The sequence below is a fragment of the Phragmites australis genome, chromosome 6 (assembly GCF_958298935.1).
Source record: "Phragmites australis chromosome 6, lpPhrAust1.1, whole genome shotgun sequence".
NCBI lineage: Eukaryota > Viridiplantae > Streptophyta > Magnoliopsida > Poales > Poaceae > Phragmites > Phragmites australis.
The window spans coordinates 898241-920066 of NC_084926.1; the positions used below are offsets into that span (position 1 = coordinate 898241).

The 21826-nt window shown below is 57.2% G+C and overlaps 1 protein-coding gene across 1 annotated transcript in view; it reads right to left on the reverse strand.

Moving 5' to 3' along the window:
* Window positions 1–647: 647 nt before the first annotated feature.
* Window positions 648–21826, reverse strand: part of LOC133920762 (uncharacterized) — a 40405-nt gene continuing 19226 nt past the window's right edge. The window contains exons 2-3 of the mRNA XM_062365356.1: window positions 2148–2659; window positions 648–1357 (exon numbers count right to left, since the gene is read on the reverse strand). Of these exons, the coding sequence (XP_062221340.1) occupies window positions 648–1357; window positions 2148–2659 (1222 nt within the window). The remainder of the gene's footprint in view (window positions 1358–2147; window positions 2660–21826) is intronic.

The window sequence follows — 21826 nt, forward strand, 5'->3', positions numbered from 1 at the left end:
CTACACTTTAATTCGTTGGAACCTGCAGAACCGGAAGACTCGCTTAACGGTTGAAATCTGTGAACACGTATGCGTAATCTACAGTATGCGGGGGCATGAAATCAGGTCCTGCTGATATGTGGCCTATGGGGACTTGTCCTGTTCGTGGATCCCCAAACGCTAACACTGCTTTGCTCAGATAATGCGAGACATTCTACTAGGTCGGTCAGTCTTGGCTGCATATACATGAGGTGTTGGTACTAGCTTTGTCCACGTTGCTTTTGATCCAAGAGAGGAGCAAATCTAGCGACTGACGAGCAGATCAGTTTCTGCTGTTTCCTGCTCACACAAGATGTGGATAGATGACTAGCAAGGAGACCGTTTATGGTTGTTGTCTCTGACGTCACATCTTCAATCCTTAGTATGATCATTCCAGTGATGGGATTTAGTTGTCGGTGTTGCGGCTATAGCTGCTGCATCAGTAAGCATGCGTGTCAGGCATGAGCCCAAAAAGTAACACAATGGAACGACGAATGACCGAACAGTTTAGGATCTCTCTCCCTCCTGTTGTTTTTCCAGTATTACAACATACGATTCATCTCTTAAGCATCAGTCATGTAACAACGCTGCATGATTACACCCACGAGTAATTGATAAGGGTAATTAGCTCAGATCGGACTCCCGAATCCAAATTCCCAGGAGCAGCCGGTGGAAGCAGCAGAGTAGTAGGAGTTCGGCGTCTCCCTGGCGCTCCACCTCCGGACTAGCTCCTTGTACTCCTCCTCCTCGACAATGGCGGCGCCGATCTTGCTCTTCCACGCCTGCTCGGCCTTGGAGAGCTCCATCTCGGCATCCTTGATGAGCGAATCCAGGTCCAGGCCCAGGTCCAGCCCGATGTCCAGGCTCACGCTCAGCCCCTTCTCGATCTCCTTGCTCCTCGCCCAGTACTTGTCCTCCAGCATCGCCAGGAACTCGTCCTCCACCTTCTCCACGTCGAACGCGGACGCCGACTCCTCCGACAGCTCCATGAACAGGCACGTCTTCTCGTCCTCCGGCAGCGCGCCGGCGATGTCATCCACAGTGTCCGGCAGCGGCCGCCTCGACCGGGACGAGATGGTCATGGTGCCATTCTCCATGGTGATGAACCCCGCGCCTTCCTCGTCCACGTCCTCCGCCACAGCCACGCGGAAGGCGCCGGCCCCGTCCATCCCAGCCACCGAGTTCTCGATCGTGATGAAGTCGCCCCGGTCCGAACGGATGGACGTTGCACGACGCGCCGAGCTTGATGCCGCTGCCACCTGCCGGTTCCGGAGACAGCTTAGGTCCGGCAGGCAGGAAGCATATGAGCCCTTGTGGTTCTTCTTCCCTCGTGCATGACCTGCACGACCATTGTCGTCTAATATAACTAGGTATGTAAATTGAGGTCGATCACCAGCCAGCAATTAGTGGCATTAGTCACTAGCTGGGGTTTTCTTTCTTTGCTTCCATATATATACTATTGTAGAAATATTTGTACAGAAGATTCGAAAATCCCTTTCGGGATGCTTTTTCAAACCGTTCGTAAATTTTTTTCAAATGGTTTTTAAATTAGAACCGTCTATATTAAAATGTCCTACTTTATGGGAGCTACTTCGTCTGATTTTTCAGACGGTTCTATTTTATAACCGTGTGTGATACCTTTCGCGTATACGACTTCGAATAGCCGTCTGTATATGAACATCCCACTAAATCATTTTATGTAGTAGTGATATGTCACATATATGCATGCCAGCTTATAGATATTAGCAACTCAATACATTGGCATGGAAACTAACTCTTCTTAACATGCATGCTCATATATACAATTCATTCCTACACTAATAACATATAGCTAGCACATATAGTATGAATAATTAAGGACTAGGTAGAACCCTTTTTGGTTTCACAGTTTGTATCAGTTTGATGTAACGACGAGAGTGAATAAATCTCCATTTTTGCAAAAAAAAATCTAGTAGTATGAATTAAGGACTAGAAACTAGCTATTTGACTAAGTCAAGTAAGATTTGGATCCTGACCAAATAATATTTGGTCTTTTATATTACCAATACTGTATGCGTCTACTACAAAGGTATATACTATGCATGTTTAAAGCTTATGCATTGAATGGACAGTGATCACTATATACGTACCATTGGCTCCATGGGTCTCCTCGTGTTCCATCACTCTGCAGTAGACGCTCACCGTGAGTACTGCACCGGCGCCCGCCCCGCCAAGTGGGAAGCTGAGCGCCTTGCCTCCGAACCTCGGGTGGGAGCTCTCCGCCGCGGCGACCTCGGTGAGGTCGACGGGGAACGCGCCGAGATCCCCGTTGGCCGCCGCGTGCACGAGCGCCGCCCACACTGTGAAGCTCCGCAGCGTGGCGCCGCCGGCGCTGAAGTAGTTCAGGAACACCTCGTCGAACGCGGCCGCGCCCCGCGCCACGAGCGCCGGGGCCGTGTGCTCCCCCTCGCCGCCCTTACCCCGCCACCCCACCACCACCCCGTGCCCCTCCGCGGCCGGGGGCAGGCCGGTGACGTGCTGCACCTGCAGGCACACCACGCAGCGCGGGCGCCGCGGGCGGAGGCCGCCCAGGGAGCCGAGCAGCCTGCACTTCCACTGGCGCCGCGCTCCCCGGCCCTGGCGGCTGCCGTCCGGGGAGTCCCTGGTCATGTGCAGGAGGTTGAGCTCCTGATTTTCTTTGAGCTCCTCCACCCCAAGCGAGGAGGAGCCATGGTGATGGTGCTGTGGCTTGCCTGACATCTTGGCAATGGCAGCTACCTCCTCACCTAGCTATAGTAGTAGAGAAGAGCTACAAGTCTAGCTAGTGTAATTAGCTATGTGTAAAGAGGAGAGGAATATATATACACATGAAGGTACAATCTTGGTGATGATTTGGGTAGCATGGCATGTCTCACCATGTGGCTGATGGGTGGTGTGGAGGCAGGATAGGGAGGGCTGCCCTAATGTGGAAAGGGGGGACCTGAGCTAGGGTTTTGCGACATTCTTTGGCTCTTATGTTTTACTACAACAAGAGGGCAGTACTGATCAAGATCAAGCTTCAGGATGAAGGCATGCATGTTAACTTGTGAGGGAAAAGAGAGCCTTGAATTTAGATCTCCTAATTCACTGCCTTGCAAGCTGGGATCTTGATTGGTCAGTACAGATTAAGCTTAGAATTCAAGTAAGAAATAGCATACATGTCTAGATAGATGAGAACTGAACTTTCTGCATTAGCCACCCGGCTCTATCCTCATCCGGTTCCATCCATAATGATCTGAACTAGCCTGTAAAGTAAGTATAACTAAGCCAAATTTCGACCAACTCGTTCAATTACAGGCCTAATTTTATTTCTCAAAAGGGATCATATGTATAGAGCTAGCTGACATTGTTATTTCTCAAAAGGAATCATATGTATTACGCATTGATCAACACTGAAATTGATGCGCAATCAGTACCACCCCGGCATAGGAGATATCTCACATGGTTGTTTTATTTGTAAACTACTGCATGATGTACTTTTGCAATTCAGATAATGAATTTTGAAAAGAAAAGGCAAGTTAGTTGATAAAGAGATCATCATAACATAAGCGGAGGCCAACTAATAGTTAGGGGTGGTGTGAGATCTTAACCACAATATCTGGAGGGAACAAACTGCATGTGCCAGGCAGAAAGTGAGGGGGATCGGCACAAGAACTATGCACAATTGTGGTCCTAACCCATTGATGATGGTGAGTAATTAGCTTGTAATTAGTTTAATCACAAAGTTACATGACAATTGACAACTGTCACTAACTCACAATGGCCAAGGCCAAAGGTGCATTTCTTTTCTAGGCAGGGACCAACAAAAGTACAGACTCACTTAGACGCCTTTAAGTTTTTTTAGAAACAAGTAGAAGTGCACACACTTACACCACCACATGTATTAACAGAGTGTCTAGTAAAGACCGAAGATGCGGAGTTTGAAGATTGATGAAGTCATCACAAGCGTATCGCTATCGACCGGTATGTCATCTACCATTGAAAAAATAATTTTTATCTTAATAAGACACATAATGAGTAAACCTAGAATTTAATCCTTAATGGGTAAATAGTACAACTACCTCTGCTAATCATCTAAATCAAAAACTTGATTATCTTGCCACCTCCCAGCATAGCTACAGTCCTAGCTAGCTTGAAGGGTCATCCAACTCCATCCTTACTTATCCAATTCGTGCATCTCCTCATGTATCTGCATTCTGCTCGTTTCTGCTTGATTTGACGTTTTCAAATGGGTTGGTATAGCGGGTCCAGTTCTAGGGAGGATTACAAGCTGATTTGATATATCAACTATGTGCATGTACACCTGCCTTGAGGTGAGGGTGTGCGTGATACTAGCTAGGCACTCATACCAATGTCTTGACTCGGTGTCAGTGTAGAATTAGCTAGTGACTAATAAAACTATATTGCCGGTAGGAAATGTCCCCAAGTCAAAGACTAAATAGGAAACTGATTTGCTAGGTACAGAATCAAGGCCTTGCATGGTGTATATGTCAAGCTAATTGCTTACTGACTTGCAGAGAGTAACAATGTTAGGCTAGAGTTTCAGGAGAGCTCAATTCTTCCTGGTTACTTCAAAGTTCAAACCGTGTGTTATGATATCATTTGCGTGCATATAAATTGATCCTCAGGCAAAATAAATAGATATGATGTCGCATCAAATTCGTTGGCCAAGTGGATCGGAGGTCTTTAGAATCCGAAGAATTGAAATTAGTTTCCCGTGGTGGCGCTGAAGCAAGAATCATCTGAATGCGATAGATGCCTTTACTCTGAGCATACGTTTGCCCAATGGCGAATGCAAAGGAGCTAAGTAGGGGCTCATCTACATCTCCTCCCTCTTCTTCTTCCTTTTTTCTATTTTCCGTGTGTGCCAGCCAAATACACAAGTCATTGGGTCGGATTGGATGCGAGCTAAGTCGATTGGGCCCAGCCCACTATAATAGGATAGAGCGCAATAAGAGATCGCTCGAGACTTGGTGAAGGGACATTGAAGATGGAAAACTATGAATCACCTGAACCTTGAACCTCTGCTACTCTTCATATTCTATCCAATTCCTCCTTCCTCCATGCCCAATTCTTCTCTGATCCCTTCTTCCTCCTGCACCTCTATTAACATCTGGTATTAGATTCACCGATCCTGGAGTCGCATGACCACTTCACGCGATTCCAGCACAAGCACGGAGCCATGGAGCCTAACTTCCAACTCCTCGATGAGATGAAGAAAATGGAGGCCCGCATCACCCAGAACCAGCATGACTTCCTCTGCTATCTGAACAAGTGCCTCCACGACGCCGATCAGAAGCAAGAGATCTGATTCCTCACCGTCGAGGACACCACTGTCGAGATCCAACAATGGAAGTCGAAGCTCGAAGCAACAATCGATGGATTGAAGTTGTAGGTGGGGAAAATCAGCAAACACCTTTAGTGCACCGTTCCAAGCACTCGTTGGCCTCACCAGGCATGCTTGAGAACCCGTTGATGGCTCCGACATGCTACTTCGTCGGTGAGACGGTCGTCGGCCCTAATGGGCACCGCGTCGACAACACTCACCGGGAGTCTAGGCTTGGGTCGATCATGACTCATCCTCACCTCCCGGTCAAGGGTACGCCTGTCGGAGAGTGAACTCCTGTCGCAGGGATCCCGAGAGACCCCTTTTTAGAGATTCGGCCGGGGGGATGATCCTAGAAAAGCTTGCACGGGAAATGAGCGGAAAAGGAAATAAAATGCGATGGCTTGCGGGGACACCGGGTTTTTGGACAGGTTCGGGCCGCGCGGAGGCGTAACACCCTACTCCTGTATGAGTGTTATATCTATCCTTGAAGGAGATCCTTCAAGGGTATATCTGGTTCTCGAGGGAGAGCTGTTTACAAAGAGCAGGAGGCTCTTATGTTCTAGCTAGCTGGTTTCTTGATTGTCTTGTGATCGGGGGTGGTGATTTCTTGTTCTTCGACTGACCTCTTGTTTTTCTCTTGTCCTCCTCTTTTTCGTTGTTCGTCTCTCTGTCTTTTCTAGCGTCCTCCTTCCTTTCCTTTTATAGATGCGCCGACCTCGACATATCCTGAATGGGAAAGAGGGGATGCCAATGCCCAGGTGCCACGGAGAAAGGCCTAATCATCTCATTTTGGTGAAGTGACAGGGGCGGTGGAGGAAGGCGGCGCGCATTCGACCACTAGCCGCTGCGGAAGCTTAGGGGTGCCACAAAAAAAAGGCCCACCGGACAGCCTCAGAGGTGCCCGGTGCGCCCACTCTGTCTTGTTCTCCTGCCAGGGCAGGGTGGCAGGCCGAGTGCTTCGATTCTGGTAACGTTATCCCGAGGTGCGCAAGTGGAAACGGGACGGGACCCGTGCATTTAATGAACCCACGCCCCCCAGCCAGGGCATGGCCGGGTCTGACACTGGGGCGTGGGCAGCCGAGAATGTCAGGATGTCAGAATGCCAGGCCACGCGCGCCTATTAAATGCGGCATCGGGCCCTTGACTGGATGACACTCTGGCGACGGGGCCCTTTGAGTCTTTGAACGATCTTGCGCGAACCTTCTGGGGACCGAGTCCCCGCGGGCTGCCACGTGCAGCCCCGAGCACCCTCTCCCGAGCACTTTAGAGGGACCTTCGGGGCACCGAGTCCTCGGGGGCTGCCACGCGCAGCCCCGAGCACCCTCTCCCGAGTACTTCAGTGAGACCTTCGGGGCACCGAGTCCTCGCGGGCTGCCACGTGCAGCCCCGAGCACCCTCTCCCGAGCACTTTAGAGGGACCTTCGGGGCACCGAGTCCTCGCGGGCTGCCACGTGCAGCCCCGAGCACCCTCTCCCGAGCACTTTAGAGGGACCTTCGGGGCACCGAGTCCTCGCGGGCTGCCACGTGCAGCCCCGAGCACCCTCTCCCGAGTACTTGAGTGAGACCTTCGGGGCACCGAGTCCTCGCGGGCTGCCACGTGCAGCCCCGAGCACCCTCTCCCGAGTACTTGAGTGAGACCTTCGGGGCACCGAGTCCTCGCGGGCTGCCACGTGCAGCCCCGAGCACCCTCTCCCGAGTCTCTGCTTTTACCTTGCAGGGTGGTGATATGTGGTGGGCGGCCGGTTTGGCCTCGGGACTTAGGGACCCCTGGTTCTAAATACACCGACAGTAGCCCCCGGGCCCGTTTGGCAGCCGATGGGACAGAGACTGCGAATGGGCCCTTCGTCGCGACCGAGGTCAAGGCGGGCCGAATGCCACGCGGCAAGCTTTCCGGAGGTGGCCCCTGCGGTTTCTAGACATCAAGCAGACCCCAAGGGGCAAATGAGTGGACGCGTGTCCATACAACTTCCGAGGGGTGTGATAATCATACGGGCGGCCCGTGCGGTTGCCGCGCAGATCGAGGAAAATACGCCTGGCAAAATGCTGACATCGCGCGATCGGCGGGAGATTCGCCTGTCAGTTGCGTCGATCGAGGCGACACTTCGCCGAGCGAACCGTCGGGGCGGCAGTTTTTGAATTTTGAGATATAAAAGGGGGGAAGGATCGGTCCGTTCCCTTTTTTCACGCTCCCTCGCACTCGCGCTTCTGCTTCTTTCGTGCTTCTACTTTTCTCTCTCCTTCCACCGAAAACCACCCTCTTCTCCGACGAGATGTCGAAGGTTGGAGGGGGACGCCGGGATCGGGCTCCGATCAGCGTTTTGCCGGAGTCTCGCCTGAGGAATGAGGAGGCGGCGGACAAAATTAGGAAGCTGCTGGTGCCGGAGGGTCAGGAAGGCGCTGTGGCGGTGAAGCCGGCAACTCTGACGCCGGCGACGACCGTTCCCGGACGAACGGTCCTCTTCACCTCCTTCGTGGCGGCGGGGCTGGTGCCGCCGTTCTCCGCATTCTTCATGCAAGTGCTGGAGACTTACGGCATCCAGATGGCGCACCTGAGCCCCAACTCCGTCGTGGCGCTGGCGGTCTTCGCCCATCTCTGCGAAATGTTCGTGGGGGTGGTGCCGTCGGCGACGCTGCTTCGCCATTTCTTCGTCCTTCGACCGGTGGGGAAGAAGAGGGGGCACTCCACGGCGGATGTTGCGGGGTGCTGCAACCTTCGGCTTCGGGAAGGCCTGGGGGACCAATATATCCCCCAGGTGGTGCGCAGCAAGTGGGAGGAGTGGCGACGGGACTGGTTCTTCGTCGACACCGACCCCCACGAGCGGCTCGAACTGCCAGAGAAGGCGGCGGAACCTCGGCGATCGACGTGGGAGGCGCCGCCGCCAGAAGATGCGAGGCTAAAGCCGGTGCTGGAGCGCATCCTGGAGCTGCGCGAGTCCGGGCTAACCTCCGTTATGGTGGTCGCGGACTTCCTGCGACGTCGACTGGCGCCCTTGCGGGAGCGGGCCCGGCCAAGCTGGTTCTACACCGGGCCGGAGGACATCACCAGGACCCAGATCGGCGCGAGCTGGGATCTGGGGCAGGCGGAGCTGCGAGGGATGATCCGAGTGATCACCGGGTCGGAGGACATGAGCCGGGCGGAGCTTCCGTGGCCGGAGATGGCGCTCTGCGCCAATCCCGACCGGGTGGCTATCCTGAAGCGGCTGCCGGAGTTCGACGCCCAAGGGCCCGTGGACCGGCCAAGAAGCCGGAGTCCCGAGGCCTCCGAACTCCCCGGGCTGGAAGATCTCCTGGGCGAGGAGGGCGTTGGCAGCGCGGCGCAGGCCGGCGACGGGGCTGCCGCAACCAGCAGCCGCCGCGCCGGAGAAGAGGCTGCCCCCGAAGCTGCCGCGGAGTCGACGCCGGGAGACCGGGGAAAAAGACCCCGGAATTTGATCCTGCCGCCGGAGTCTCCGCCGTCGCCGACGGCAGCGGCGGCGTTCCCGGTACTGGAGCCGCGCCTGGTGCGGATGGGGCCCGCGCCGACGCCTGCGACCACGCCGGCGACCTGCACGGCGGAGTCCGAGACTCGGGCGGCGGCACCCGAGGCCCGTGCTGTGGCCCAGCCGAGCCCCCAGCGAAAGAGGCGGCGGGAGGGGTCCGGACCGACGTCACCGGACCCGGACGTCCGGCTCCCAGCGGCCAAGTGGCGATATCGGTGAGTTATTTCTCTTGCTTTCCCATGGGTATTTTCGGCCCGAACTAAGTTTTGACTCTTTTACTTGTCTCCCGTAGGCCGGCCGCAGCCGTTGCGGCGTCGGAGAAGGAGCAGGCGCCAAGGGCGGAGCCGAACCTGCCCGCTGCGCCAGCGCAGGCAAGTGTAGGAACGGCGGAGGCGCCGATTGACGTGGAGGCGTCAATCGACGGGGCGGCTGTGGGGAGAGAGGTAGTGGCGGCGACTACGGAAACGGCGCCGGCGGAGCCTACCCCGGGCGCGGAGAGCCCGGGGCGGAGAACAGTGGAGGCGGATGCCTCGTCGGGACCGGTGGCCAAGGCGGCTGATGCAGGAGCGCAGCCGCCGTCCGAGGCCTTGGTTCCGGAGGAGCCTACCCCGGTCAGTCAGAGCCCGGGGCGGATGGCGGCGCAGGGCCCGGCGGAGAGCTTGGCCCCCCTGGAGGGATCCGGCGGAGAAGCTCGGGAGCCCTCGGCGCTCGCGGTGCCCGGCCGGCCTACCGATCCCTTCTCGGCCGCCATTGAAGGCGTCCGAGCTGCCGTCGAGCAGTTGGGCGCGGCGGTGGATGCCAAGGAGGGGGAGCTCGAAGCCGAGCGCGCCCGCCTGGCACTGGAGAGGGCGCAGCTGGCCGGCGCCCGAGAGGAGGCCCGTGCGGCAACCGTGCGGGAGCAAAAACTCCTTGATGACATCCGCGCGGGAGCCGCGCGGGAACTTGAAGACGCCGCCCGCCTGGCCGAGGCGTCGAGGCGGCAGGCTGCCGATGCCCTTGCCAGGATGGGGCAGGCGCAGGTGAGGGAGGCGGCGGTCACGTCCCGGGAGCGGCTTGCAGAGGAGCGGCAGGCCGAGCTGGCCCGCCGAGAGGGCGCGGTCGAGAAGACGCGCGCCGACCTCCAGCGCTGGGAAGACGACCTCCAGAGGATCAGAGGAGAAATCAAGCGCTGGGAAGAAGACGTCTCCATCCGGGAAGTGGACAACGCGCTGTCTGCGTCTGACCTCGGAGCCCGGGAGGACTCGGTGGTCCAGCAGGAGGAGGCGCTGGCCCGGCGGGAGAGTGAGCTGAGTCGCCGGGAAGGCGAGCTGAGTCGCCGGGAAGGCGAGGCAGCTGCCGCGGCGGCCGCCGCGGCTACCAGGGCGGAAGAGAACGCGAAACACGAGGCGGAACTGACCGCCCGTGAACAGGCCCTGTCCGAGGTGGTGGCCAAGGCGAAGCAGGATGCTGCCCCTGCCGCAGCCGGCGGTTCTTCTGGTCCGGCCGGGGACCAGGGACTTGAGGCACAGCTGCGGGTCGCCAAGGAGAAGCTCGAGGCGGCCTTCGTCTCGCGGGTTAACCTGGTGCAGATGCTGGAGGATATACTCCGGCGGATGCGACGGGCCATGGAGAAAGGCGGCCTTGGGCGGCTTGTCGGCGGCACGAAGGGCGACGGCCCCGCACGGCAAGTGCTGGAGCTGCAGCAAGTCTGCGAGCGCCTCGAGACCCTGCCCTGGGCAGTCCAGGAGCTCGCTGCCCGGGAGGGACGTGGCCTGGCTCATGCCGTGGCTGAGCATGTCCTGGCCTGCTACCGAAGCAGGGACCCGAACTTCCCGCTGGAGCCGGCGCGGGAGGGAGTGGTCGAGGCTGAGGAGGAGGCCGCCCGGGCAGCGGTTAGTAGTACCGCCTCTGTGGTGGCGGCTGGCTTCAGGCGGGAGGTGCCGCCACCGCCAGCCCCCGGGGACGACTCAGAAGACTCAGCCGACGCCTCTGCCGCAGACTAGGCCGTCGGCGCCCTTATCTTTTTTGTTGCAGATGTAGGAGTGAACCTTTAGAAAAAGCTTTGTCCAAGTCTTGTGAATATAATGGCAGCTTTTCCTTGGGCTCGAAACTCCAATTTCTTTTGTATGCTTGAGGTTTCTTTCCGGCGCTCTGTCTGGAAGTCCCGAGGAGTACTCAGTCGGGCCGCTCCCGACCTTTCCATCCCCGAAAAACGAAGTAGTTGTAGTCGCTGGTGTGTGTTGGCGCAGCCAGCTTTTAAGCTCTCGTGAGTCCGCACTGCCTAGCTTAAGAAACAAAGACATAGACTCCTTGCTCGGGAGATAGAACAGCCCTGTCCGGAACACGCCGTGCCCTGTGAACACCTTTTCGCCTTGCGACCACTCAGCCGGTAGATGGGAGACGCGTGCGAGCGAGAATGTGACCAAGAGTCCTCGCGGTCCGGTGGTGCCCGGGCTCAAGAAAGGGCCGGACCGAGTACTGACAGCCTGCCCCCAAGGCCTGAGCTCCGGACTACTCGAGCAGCTCGAGTGATAGGATTACCCAGGGCACCTGAGGACTCGGTAGTGCTCGGGGTCCTTAAGAGCGGACCGACCACCACGACCACCACGAAGGGCTTCGGTCGAACGTTATCGCACGCACGGTACTCCTTTCTACGAACCGCTCTGTCGTTCTAGAAAAAGGCCGACACGCGGCAGGGTTTGTTCACGGGCCAGGAGACCACCTCACCGAGCAGATTAAAGTGCGAGAGCCCCCGAGAATGACTCGGGAACATAAAGTTACTGAAAGCAGATTTGTTTGAATATAACCACTCACCGGGCAGCCGTCGGCCTTCCGGCCAGCCGACCCAGAAGGGGTTGATTCCGAGCCCGGGGGCCCGGGAACTTGATCCTTTCAACGGAGCGCCCGACCGCCCATGGGCATACGAGGCTCCTAGGGTCGGGTGATCCCGACCACCCAAGCCTAGGCGGTAGGACCACCCGAAGAACCCTGGGGGCCGACCAGAGACCGGGGCATTGAAGCCCTCGCGGCCGAGCTGCTTGTGATTGCTGTCCTGTGACTTGATAGAGAAAATGTAGAATTTCTTTGTCTGGTGCGCTTTGTTAGTGCGGTACTTGCCTTAGACTGCTCTTGTTTTTTCGACCCGAGACCTCTCGAATACCCGAACCGGAAGACAAGGGCGGACAGAGGCATAACCTAGAGGTCCTATGGTTCGGTGGCACCCGGGTATGACAGGCCAGACCGAGCACCGACAGCTCGCTCCGGGGGCCTGAGCTCCGGCCTACTCGAGCAGCTCGAGTGATGGGATTACTCAGAGCGCCCCGAAACTCGGTTAGTGCCCGGGAGCCCGTCACGACACCGAACACCACAGCCTACCACGTCGGACGTAAGTCAGCGGCGACTGCCCGCATGTATACCGATTGGGATTCTTTTATCAATGGGAAAAAACGAGAGAGCGAACTTTTTCTCGCACAACCGAGCACCTCACCAGACAGGTTAAACATAGGGAATCCAGAGAAATAATTCGCCATAGTGATTGCTTTATTAAAATACTGAATGTACGATATTTACAAGGTTGGGCGACAGCGATTTACCATACGGGGCGAAGCCTCCAGATTGCTCGGGCGAGGAGAAGCCCCCGGCCTTATCAACCTGAACCGCGAGCTTGACCATCTACGGGTAGAAGCGTCGGAGATGCTCGATGTTCCACGGATTCGGGAGTGGCTGCCCCTCCTCCGTTGCCAACCTGAAAGAACCTGCCCGGGGGACCGCGATCACGGTGAACGGACCTTCCCACACAGGGGACAACTTATTCATTCCTTCGCGCGACTGGATGCGCCGGAGAACTAGGTCCCCCACCTCGAAAGACCGGGCCCGGACGTGACGCAGATGATATCGGCGCAAATTCTGCTGGTACCGAGCCGCCCGGACAGCAGAACGCCGCCGGCGCTCTTCCAGGTAGTCTACGTCGTCGCGCCTTTGATGCTCCTGCTCACCCTCAGAGTACGCGTGCACTCGAGGGGAGCCTAGAGTAAGCTCGGAGGGGAGGACCGCCTCGGCGCCGTAGACGAGGAAGAAAGGAGTTTCCCCGGTGGCGCGGCTTGGCGTAGTCCGGTTGGCCCATAGCACGGCCGGCAGCTCATCTACCCATCCCTTCCCGTGCTTAGCGAGCACGTCATAGGTCCGGGTCTTGAGGCCCTTTAGTATCTCCGCGTTGGCACGCTCGACCTGCCCGTTACTCCGAGGATGAGCGACGGAAGCGAAGCAAAGTTTGATGCCAAGATCCTCGCAATAGTCCCCGAACAAGGCACTAGTGAACTGGGTGCCGTTGTCGGTGATGATCCGATTGGGGACGCCAAATCGACCAGTGAGGCCGCGGATAAACTGGAGCGCCGTGCCTTTGGTCACCTTGACGACCGGGACTGCCTCCGGCCATTTGGTGAATTTGTCGATAGCGACATATAGGTACGCATAGCCCCCGATTGCTCGGGGGAATGGACCCAAAATGTCCAAACCCCAGACCGCGAAAGGCCATGACAGGGGAATGGTATGGAGAGCCTGAGCTGGCTGGTGAACCTGCTTTGCATGGAACTGGCATGCCCTGCAGCGCCGAACCAGCTCGGAAGCATCCTGGAGAGCTGTGGGCCAGTAGAAACCTTGCCGGAAGGCTTTCCCGACCAGCGTGCGGAACGATGAATGGCCACCGCACTCGCCCTCGTGGATCTCAGCGAGAAGATCGCCGCCTTCTGCCCGAGAGATGCATTTCAGGAGAACACCTCCAGCGCTACGTCGGTAGAGATCCCCGTCTACTATGGCATAGCGTTTGGACTGCCGAGCAACCCTTTCGGCAGTCGCCTCATCCTCGGGTAGGAACCTTTCTTTCAAGTACCCTCGGATGTCAGACATCCACGAGGCATCTTGAGAACATTCGGTGAGCACAGCGCACTCGCCGGACGGCGGCGCCCTGACGGGGCTTCCCACTGAGGGCACCGCCGGGGTCCCCTGAATTGAGTTCGAGGTTTCCCCTTCACCCTGTTCGGCAGGCAGGATGGAAGGCCGTGTGAGTCTTTCTTCAAAGACTCCGGCAGGGACGCGCGTACGTGATGAGGCCAGGCGAGATAGCTCGTCGGCCGAAGCGTTGTCGCGGCGAGGGATATGCCGCAATTCAAGGCCATCGAAGCGTTTCTCGAGCTTCCTGACCGCGGCCACGTACGCCGTCATTTGAGGATCCGTGCACTGGTACTCCTTGGAGACCTGGTTGACGACCAGCTGGGAGTCCCCCTTGACCAGGAGGCGACGAATCCCGAGCCCCACCGCAGCCCGGAGGCCGGCGATGAGACCTTCATACTCCGCCATGTTGTTGGATGCGCAGAAATGCAACTGTACGACGTACCGGAGCTCTTCACCCGTTGGGGAGGTGAGAACCACTCCGGCCCCTGCGCCTCTCAGCGAGAGGGAGCCGTCGAAGTGCATGACCCAGTACCCGGGCATGTCGCGCCCGGGATAGGCAGAAAACTCTTCTGGGTCGACGTAGGGGATGGGGGTCCACTCCGCCAAGAAGTCGGAGAGCGCCTGGCTTTTAATTGCCTGGCGACTAACGAAGTGTAGATCGAACTCCGCCAGCTCTACTGCCCATTTGACAACGCGCCCGGTGCCCTCCCGATTTCGGAGAATGGGTCCTAGTGGATAAGTGGTAACCACTGAGACTTTGTGCGCCTGGAAGTAGTGGCGCAGCTTCCGGGAGGCGACGAGCACGGCATAGAGCAGCTTCTGAGCCTGAGGATACCTTGTCTTGGCTTCCCGGAGGACCTCGCTGACGAAGTATACCGGTCGCTGTGCCCGGCGGGCCCGGACGGTGGCCCCGCCCGGGGGGCTGCTACAGCCCCCAGGGGCGACGGCATGGTCGGGGTTGGCCGGGCATTCGAGCTCGATTCCTTGGCTAGGAAGAGCAGTGTGCTCGGGCTCGACCCCTAGCTCCGGGGGAGCCACGAGGACATGTGAGTGGTCGGGGGCCTCTGGGAGCTGGGACCCAGCATCCGGCCCTGAACACTCGTCTCGCTCCACCACCAATACTACGCTCACAACCTGAGGAGTGGCCGAAACGTAAAGTAGCAGGGGCTCACCTTGAGAAGGAGCCACCAAAACGGGCGGCGAGGTAAGGTATTTCTTTAAGTCGCGGAAGGCCTGCTCGGCCTCCGGCGTCCAGTCGAAATGACCGGATCTCTTCAGAAGCTTGAAGAGGGGGAGCCCCCGTTCCCCGAGCTTGGAGATGAAGCGCCCGAGGGCGGCCATGCAGCCGGCGAGGCGCTGGACCTCCTTGAGTCGAGCCGGGGGTCGCATCTGCTCGATGGCCCGGATCTTCTCCGGATTGACCTCGATTCCTCGGCCAGAGACCAAGAAACCAAGGAGCTTGCCCGCCGGGACCCCGAAGACACATTTCTCCGGGTTGAGCTTGAGGCGGGTAGAGCGGAGACTGTCGAAAGTCTCGGCAAGGTCCTCGAGCAGGGTGGCGCGGTCTCGGGTTTTGACCACGAGATCGTCGATGTAGGCCTCGACGTTGCGGCCGACCTGCGAGTTAAGTGTGATTCGAATGGCGCGCTGGAAGGATGATCCAGCGTTGCGCAGGCCGAAGGGCATTGACATGTAGCAATAAGTCCCCACCGGGGTAGTAAAAGCAGTTTTTTCCTCGTCCCCTATGGCCATGCGAATCTGGTGATACCCAGAATTCGCGTCTAGGAAGCACAAAAGATCACATCCCGCAGTTGAATCTATGATTTGATCAATGCGAGGTAAAGGGAAAGGATCTTTTGGACAAGCCTTGTTAAGGTCGGTGTAGTCCACGCACATGCGGAGCTTGCCGTTGGCCTTCGGGACGACGACTGGATTTGCTAACCAGTCGGGGTGGAGGACTTCTCGGATAAATCCGGCGTCGAGGAGCTTGCGGACTTGCTCGCGGATGAACTCCTGGCGCTCTGGCGCCTGCCGCCGGACCTTCTGCTTCACCGGGCGAGCGTCCGGACGCACGGCCAAGTGATGCTCGATCACCTCCCTAGGGATCCCGGGCATATCGGACGGTTGCCAGGCAAACACGTCTGCGTTAGCCCGGAGGAAGGCGACGAGCGCGCTTTCCTATTTGCTGCCCAGGTCGCTGCCGATACGGACAACCTGGGCAGCGTCTTCGCCCACCTTGACCTCCTTCGTTGGAACGGAAGTGTCGGCGGCGAGTCGGGGTCTGGATGTAGAGGGTCCCGGGCCCCCTGAAGAGCCATCAGCCTCGGCTTGCGCTGAGACTAAGGCCATATAGGTTTGTTCGGCGCAGGAGACAGCGCCACCGGAGTCAGCGGTTACGGAGATAGAGCCTGCGGGGCCGGGCATCTTAACCGTAAGGTATGCATAATGCACGGCCATCATGAACTTGGCAAGCGCCGGACGCCCGAGGATGGCGTTGTAGGGGAGAGGGAGCTCTGCGACATCGAAGAGGACGCTCTCCGTACGAAAGTTGTCCCGGCTTCCGAACGTGACAGGCAACTCAACCTGCCCGAGGGGCAGGGAGTGCCCGGGCGTTACTCCACAGAAGGGGAGCGACGGCTTCAGGCGTCGGGAAGGCACTTGCAGCTTCTCAAAGGCCTCTTTGGAGAGGAGGTTGAGACCGGCGCCGCCGTCGACCAGCACTCTGCCGATTTTAACATTGCAGACAGTGGGAGACACGACCAGAGGCAGTCGCCCCACAGCTGCAGTACTGACGGGGTGGTCGGACATGCTGAACGTGATCGGAGCATCCGACCACCTCAGGGGTCTTGCGGCCTCCTCGCTCGGGGTTGCCGAGCACACTTCGCGCCGCATGACTTTGATGCCACGGCGCGAGCAGGGTGTGTAGGCGCCTCCGTTGATGAAGGCAACCGTATGCTCGGGCTCCTGGAAGCCGAGCTCGGTATTGTCGGGGATGACCTCGGTATTGCCTCCCCCGCGGGATTCGTCGCGCTCCCTCTGGCGCTGCTCTACGAGTCCCTTGACCGTACGGCACTCCGTGAGATCGTGCCATCTGGTCTGGTGTATGGGACACCATTTACCTGGCTCAGGCCCCGCGGGAGCGGGGACCCTCGCTGGAATAGGGGGCCGACCAGGGGCCGGGGCTCTTGCTGGAGCTGATGCCCTAACCGGCGCTGGGGCCCTCGCGGGCGCCGAGGCCCTAGGAGGAGCCCGAGCAGGAGTCCTGACGGGGCGCCGATCGGCTTCGGGCCGACGCTCTTGTCGGCGATCGGGCTCTTGCTGCCTTCCACGAGCGGGGGCTTGAGCTGGCTCAACAGGAGCAGCCTCGCGCTTCCTCCTCTTTTTCTTTTCCCGCCTATCAGAGCGGGAAGAACTTGGTCGATCGGAAGTGGGGCGAGGAGCATGCCATGCCCTGGCCTCCGCCGCTTTGGCGCACTTATCGGCCAGTGCGAAAAGTTCCGCAGGGGTCTCGATCTCGTGCGTGCCTAGCTTCTCGAGCATCCGCTCATCGCGTACGCCCTGCCGAAAGGCAACAATAACAGCATGGGGGGCCACTCGCGGAATAGTGTTGCGAACCTGGCTGAAACGCTGTATGAATCGACGCAGCGTCTCCCCTTCCTGCTGTTGGACGGCGTGGAGGTCGCACTCCAGCCCGGGACGCGCGAACGTACCCTGAAAGTTGGCCACAAATTGGTGGCACAAGTCGTCCCAGGAGCTGATAGATCCTGGGGGTAAGTTCATAAGCCAGGAGCGGGCGGAACCCCTCAAGGCAACATGAAAGTAATTTACCATCACCTTTTCGCTGCCTCCGGCCGCTTGGACGGCCGTCGTGTAGATCTGGAGGAACTCGACGGGGTCGATGGACCCGTCGTACTTCTCTGGCAGCTCGGGGCGGAACTTGGAAGGCCACCTCACCCGACGGAGCTCGGCGGTGAAGGCACGGCAACCGGTGCCGTACCCCGCAGCACGAGCGGGGGTTCTTGGTGGGGAGGAACGGCGAGCCGGGGATCCCCGGTGGTCGTGGGCCGGGAGAGAGGAAGCCTGGTCCTCTGCCCCAACCCCCTGCCGGGTCTCCCGCTGACGCTCGAGAGTGACCCGGGCATCTTCGTGGCCCCTGCGCTCGTCGAGGCGCAAGCGGAGGTCCCGGGCCTCCGACACGTCCGGGGGGATGACGCTCCGCCTGGAGACCCCCCGGCCCGTGCGGGTGTTGCCTGCTGAAGAGCCGACTCTGGCGGCACCGCGCTGAAAAGTGGCGCGAGGACTCTCGACCTGTACCTGGCGGCGAGCGGTGCCGACCAAAGCGGCGATGTCTTGCATCCACCGGCCTTCCGGAGTGTTTGGCGTGGCCTGAATGGGAGGGTGCCTGAGGAGGGCTTGCGCTGCAAGCAAGGCGCTCCCTGGGCTGGCCTCACTAAAAGCGAGCCTGCGCCGGGGCGGCGCCCGACGTGATCCAGAGGCGGGCCTAGCGGCCGGGGCCCTGACCATCTGCTGGGGGTCAGAGAGCACGCCGGCAGCGGCGGCGCTGATGGGCCCAGCGCCCTGATCCCCTTGGGCGGGAAAAACCTCTTGGCCGTGGGGCGGCGTTCCGTTACTGGAAGTGGAGCCGGAACACTGGAGACGATGCCCACCGGCCATCTTTTCCTGTGGAGAAAAAAGGGAAACAAACAATCTAGGGATATTCCCCCCTACCTGGCGCGCCAGCTGTCGGAGAGTGAACTCCTGTCGCAGGGATCCCGAGAGACCCCTTTTTAGAGATTCGGCCGGGGGGATGATCCTAGAAAAGCTTGCACGGGAAATGAGCGGAAAAGGAAATAAAATGCGATGGCTTGCGGGGACACCGGGTTTTTGGACAGGTTCGGGCCGCGCGGAGGCGTAACACCCTACTCCTGTATGAGTGTTATATCTATCCTTGAAGGAGATCCTTCAAGGGTATATCTGGTTCTCGAGGGAGAGCTGTTTACAAAGAGCAGGAGGCTCTTATGTTCTAGCTAGCTGGTTTCTTGATTGTCTTGTGATCGGGGGTGGTGATTTCTTGTTCTTCGACTGACCTCTTGTTTTTCTCTTGTCCTCCTCTTTTTCGTTGTTCGTCTCTCTGTCTTTTCTAGCGTCCTCCTTCCTTTCCTTTTATAGATGCGCCGACCTCGACATATCCTGAATGGGAAAGAGGGGATGCCAATGCCCAGGTGCCACGGAGAAAGGCCTAATCATCTCATTTTGGTGAAGTGACAGGGGCGGTGGAGGAAGGCGGCGCGCATTCGACCACTAGCCGCTGCGGAAGCTTAGGGGTGCCACAAAAAAAAGGCCCACCGGACAGCCTCAGAGGTGCCCGGTGCGCCCACTCTGTCTTGTTCTCCTGCCAGGGCAGGGTGGCAGGCCGAGTGCTTCGATTCTGGTAACGTTATCCCGAGGTGCGCAAGTGGAAACGGGACGGGACCCGTGCATTTAATGAACCCACGCCCCCCAGCCAGGGCATGGCCGGGTCTGACACTGGGGCGTGGGCAGCCGAGAATGTCAGGATGTCAGAATGCCAGGCCACGCGCGCCTATTAAATGCGGCATCGGGCCCTTGACTGGATGACACTCTGGCGACGGGGCCCTTTGAGTCTTTGAACGATCTTGCGCGAACCTTCTGGGGACCGAGTCCCCGCGGGCTGCCACGTGCAGCCCCGAGCACCCTCTCCCGAGCACTTTAGAGGGACCTTCGGGGCACCGAGTCCTCGGGGGCTGCCACGCGCAGCCCCGAGCACCCTCTCCCGAGTACTTCAGTGAGACCTTCGGGGCACCGAGTCCTCGCGGGCTGCCACGTGCAGCCCCGAGCACCCTCTCCCGAGCACTTTAGAGGGACCTTCGGGGCACCGAGTCCTCGCGGGCTGCCACGTGCAGCCCCGAGCACCCTCTCCCGAGCACTTTAGAGGGACCTTCGGGGCACCGAGTCCTCGCGGGCTGCCACGTGCAGCCCCGAGCACCCTCTCCCGAGTACTTGAGTGAGACCTTCGGGGCACCGAGTCCTCGCGGGCTGCCACGTGCAGCCCCGAGCACCCTCTCCCGAGTACTTGAGTGAGACCTTCGGGGCACCGAGTCCTCGCGGGCTGCCACGTGCAGCCCCGAGCACCCTCTCCCGAGTCTCTGCTTTTACCTTGCAGGGTGGTGATATGTGGTGGGCGGCCGGTTTGGCCTCGGGACTTAGGGACCCCTGGTTCTAAATACACCGACAACGCCCGATTGCCCCTCTCATCATTTGTTTGGTTCTCACTCAGATCACCACACTATTCGTTCTAGCAGCCATGCCTCTGATTACTTCCCTAGGAATACTGGCAAACTTCCTAAATTAGTTTTCCGCCTTTCGATGGTGATAGTTGCTAGGTATAGAAATCCCATAGCGAGAACTATTTTGAAATGTATGGGGTCGATCAATCCTTGTGGATCAAAGTTGCGGGTATGTACATCACCAGAGTTGTTGTGCGCTGATTAAAGTCTGTGGAACGTCGCATGAAACATGCGTCCTGGTCGGAGTTTTGCCGTATGATTCATGATTGCTTTGGCCGTGATCAGCATGAAGCGCTGATCCAGCAACTTCTCCATATACGACAAACGAGCTCAGTCTCTGAATATGTCACTCAATTTTTTGAACTCGTTGATCAATTGTCATTGTATGATACTAATTCTGACTAGTTATACTACACTATGATAATCATTGATGGTCTTCATGCTAATATTAAATATATTGTTATGATTGAACAACCATTAGATTTGGATTCTGCTTGTGCGCTCGCCTTGTTGTAGGAAGAGGCAATTGAATAGCGAGGTGCCATGATTTTTGGCAACTCGACAACTAGAGTATAAATCGCTAGGCACCACGCAGAGCACTTTCTCTACTGGCGTCGCCCAGGCGGGATTTATCACTGGGCGCATCCAAATATGACGATCATCATGATCTGGATGCTGCTCGTGGTCCAACACTGGATGATAAATTGGTTGCCCTCCACGCTTACAGGAAGGCTTGCGGCATATGCCATCGATGTGCCCCCAGATCCAATTGCATGTGGAGTAAGGATCACAAATGTTCCCCCCAAGTCTAATTGCATGTGGTTCATGAGCTTTGGAATCTGCTTAAATGTGAAGTGGTGGATTCAATTGATGAATCTGCACTGGATCAGGATGTTGAGCATATTTTCTTTGCCATCTCCAATGAAGTTATTACTAGTGTTGACGCTCCCAAGACTCTGCGCTTTCAAGGTATGATACAAAGCAAGAAAATCTCCATTCTCCTGTGATCGGGAAGCTCTCGTACCTTTATCAATGCACACCTCTCCACTCAATTGACTGGTATTACTATTCCTGCCACTCCTGTCAGAGTTCAAGTCGCTAATGGCTGTATTATTCAGTGTGTTTCAGAATTGCTACAAGCTGAATGGGGTATTAATGGCTTCATTTTCCACTATGATCTTAAAGTCCTTCTACTCCAATATTATGACATGATAGTTGGTATGGATTGGCTTTAATTTTTCAGTCCTATGAGGATTGGTTGCCATAACAAATGGGTTGCAATTCCTTATCACGGTAATATTGTCCTTCTTCAAGGTATTCTGCCATCTCTTCCTAAATGCTCTTTCATCCAAGTTTATGCTCTGGAAGATGTTTCTAAGGCTACACAACCCGTCTTTCCTGATTATATTCAAGCCATTCTAGATGAATTTGCCACTATTTTTTAAGAACCATTAGGCCTACCTCCTAGCCAGCATTGTGATCATGCCATTCCACTGATCCCAGTGTCAAGACCAGTCAATGTCCATCCTTACAAGTATCCTCCAGCACTCAAAGGCGAAATTGAGAAACAAGTAGCTGCTATGTTAGATCAAGGAGTGATACAACCGGTAATAGTCCTTTTTGTTCTCTAGTGCTGTTAGTCAAGAAAAAGGATCAATCTTAGCATTTTTGTGTAGATTATAGATACCTGAATGCACTTACTTTCAAATACAAATACCCATTACCTATTTTTGATGAGCTTATGGATG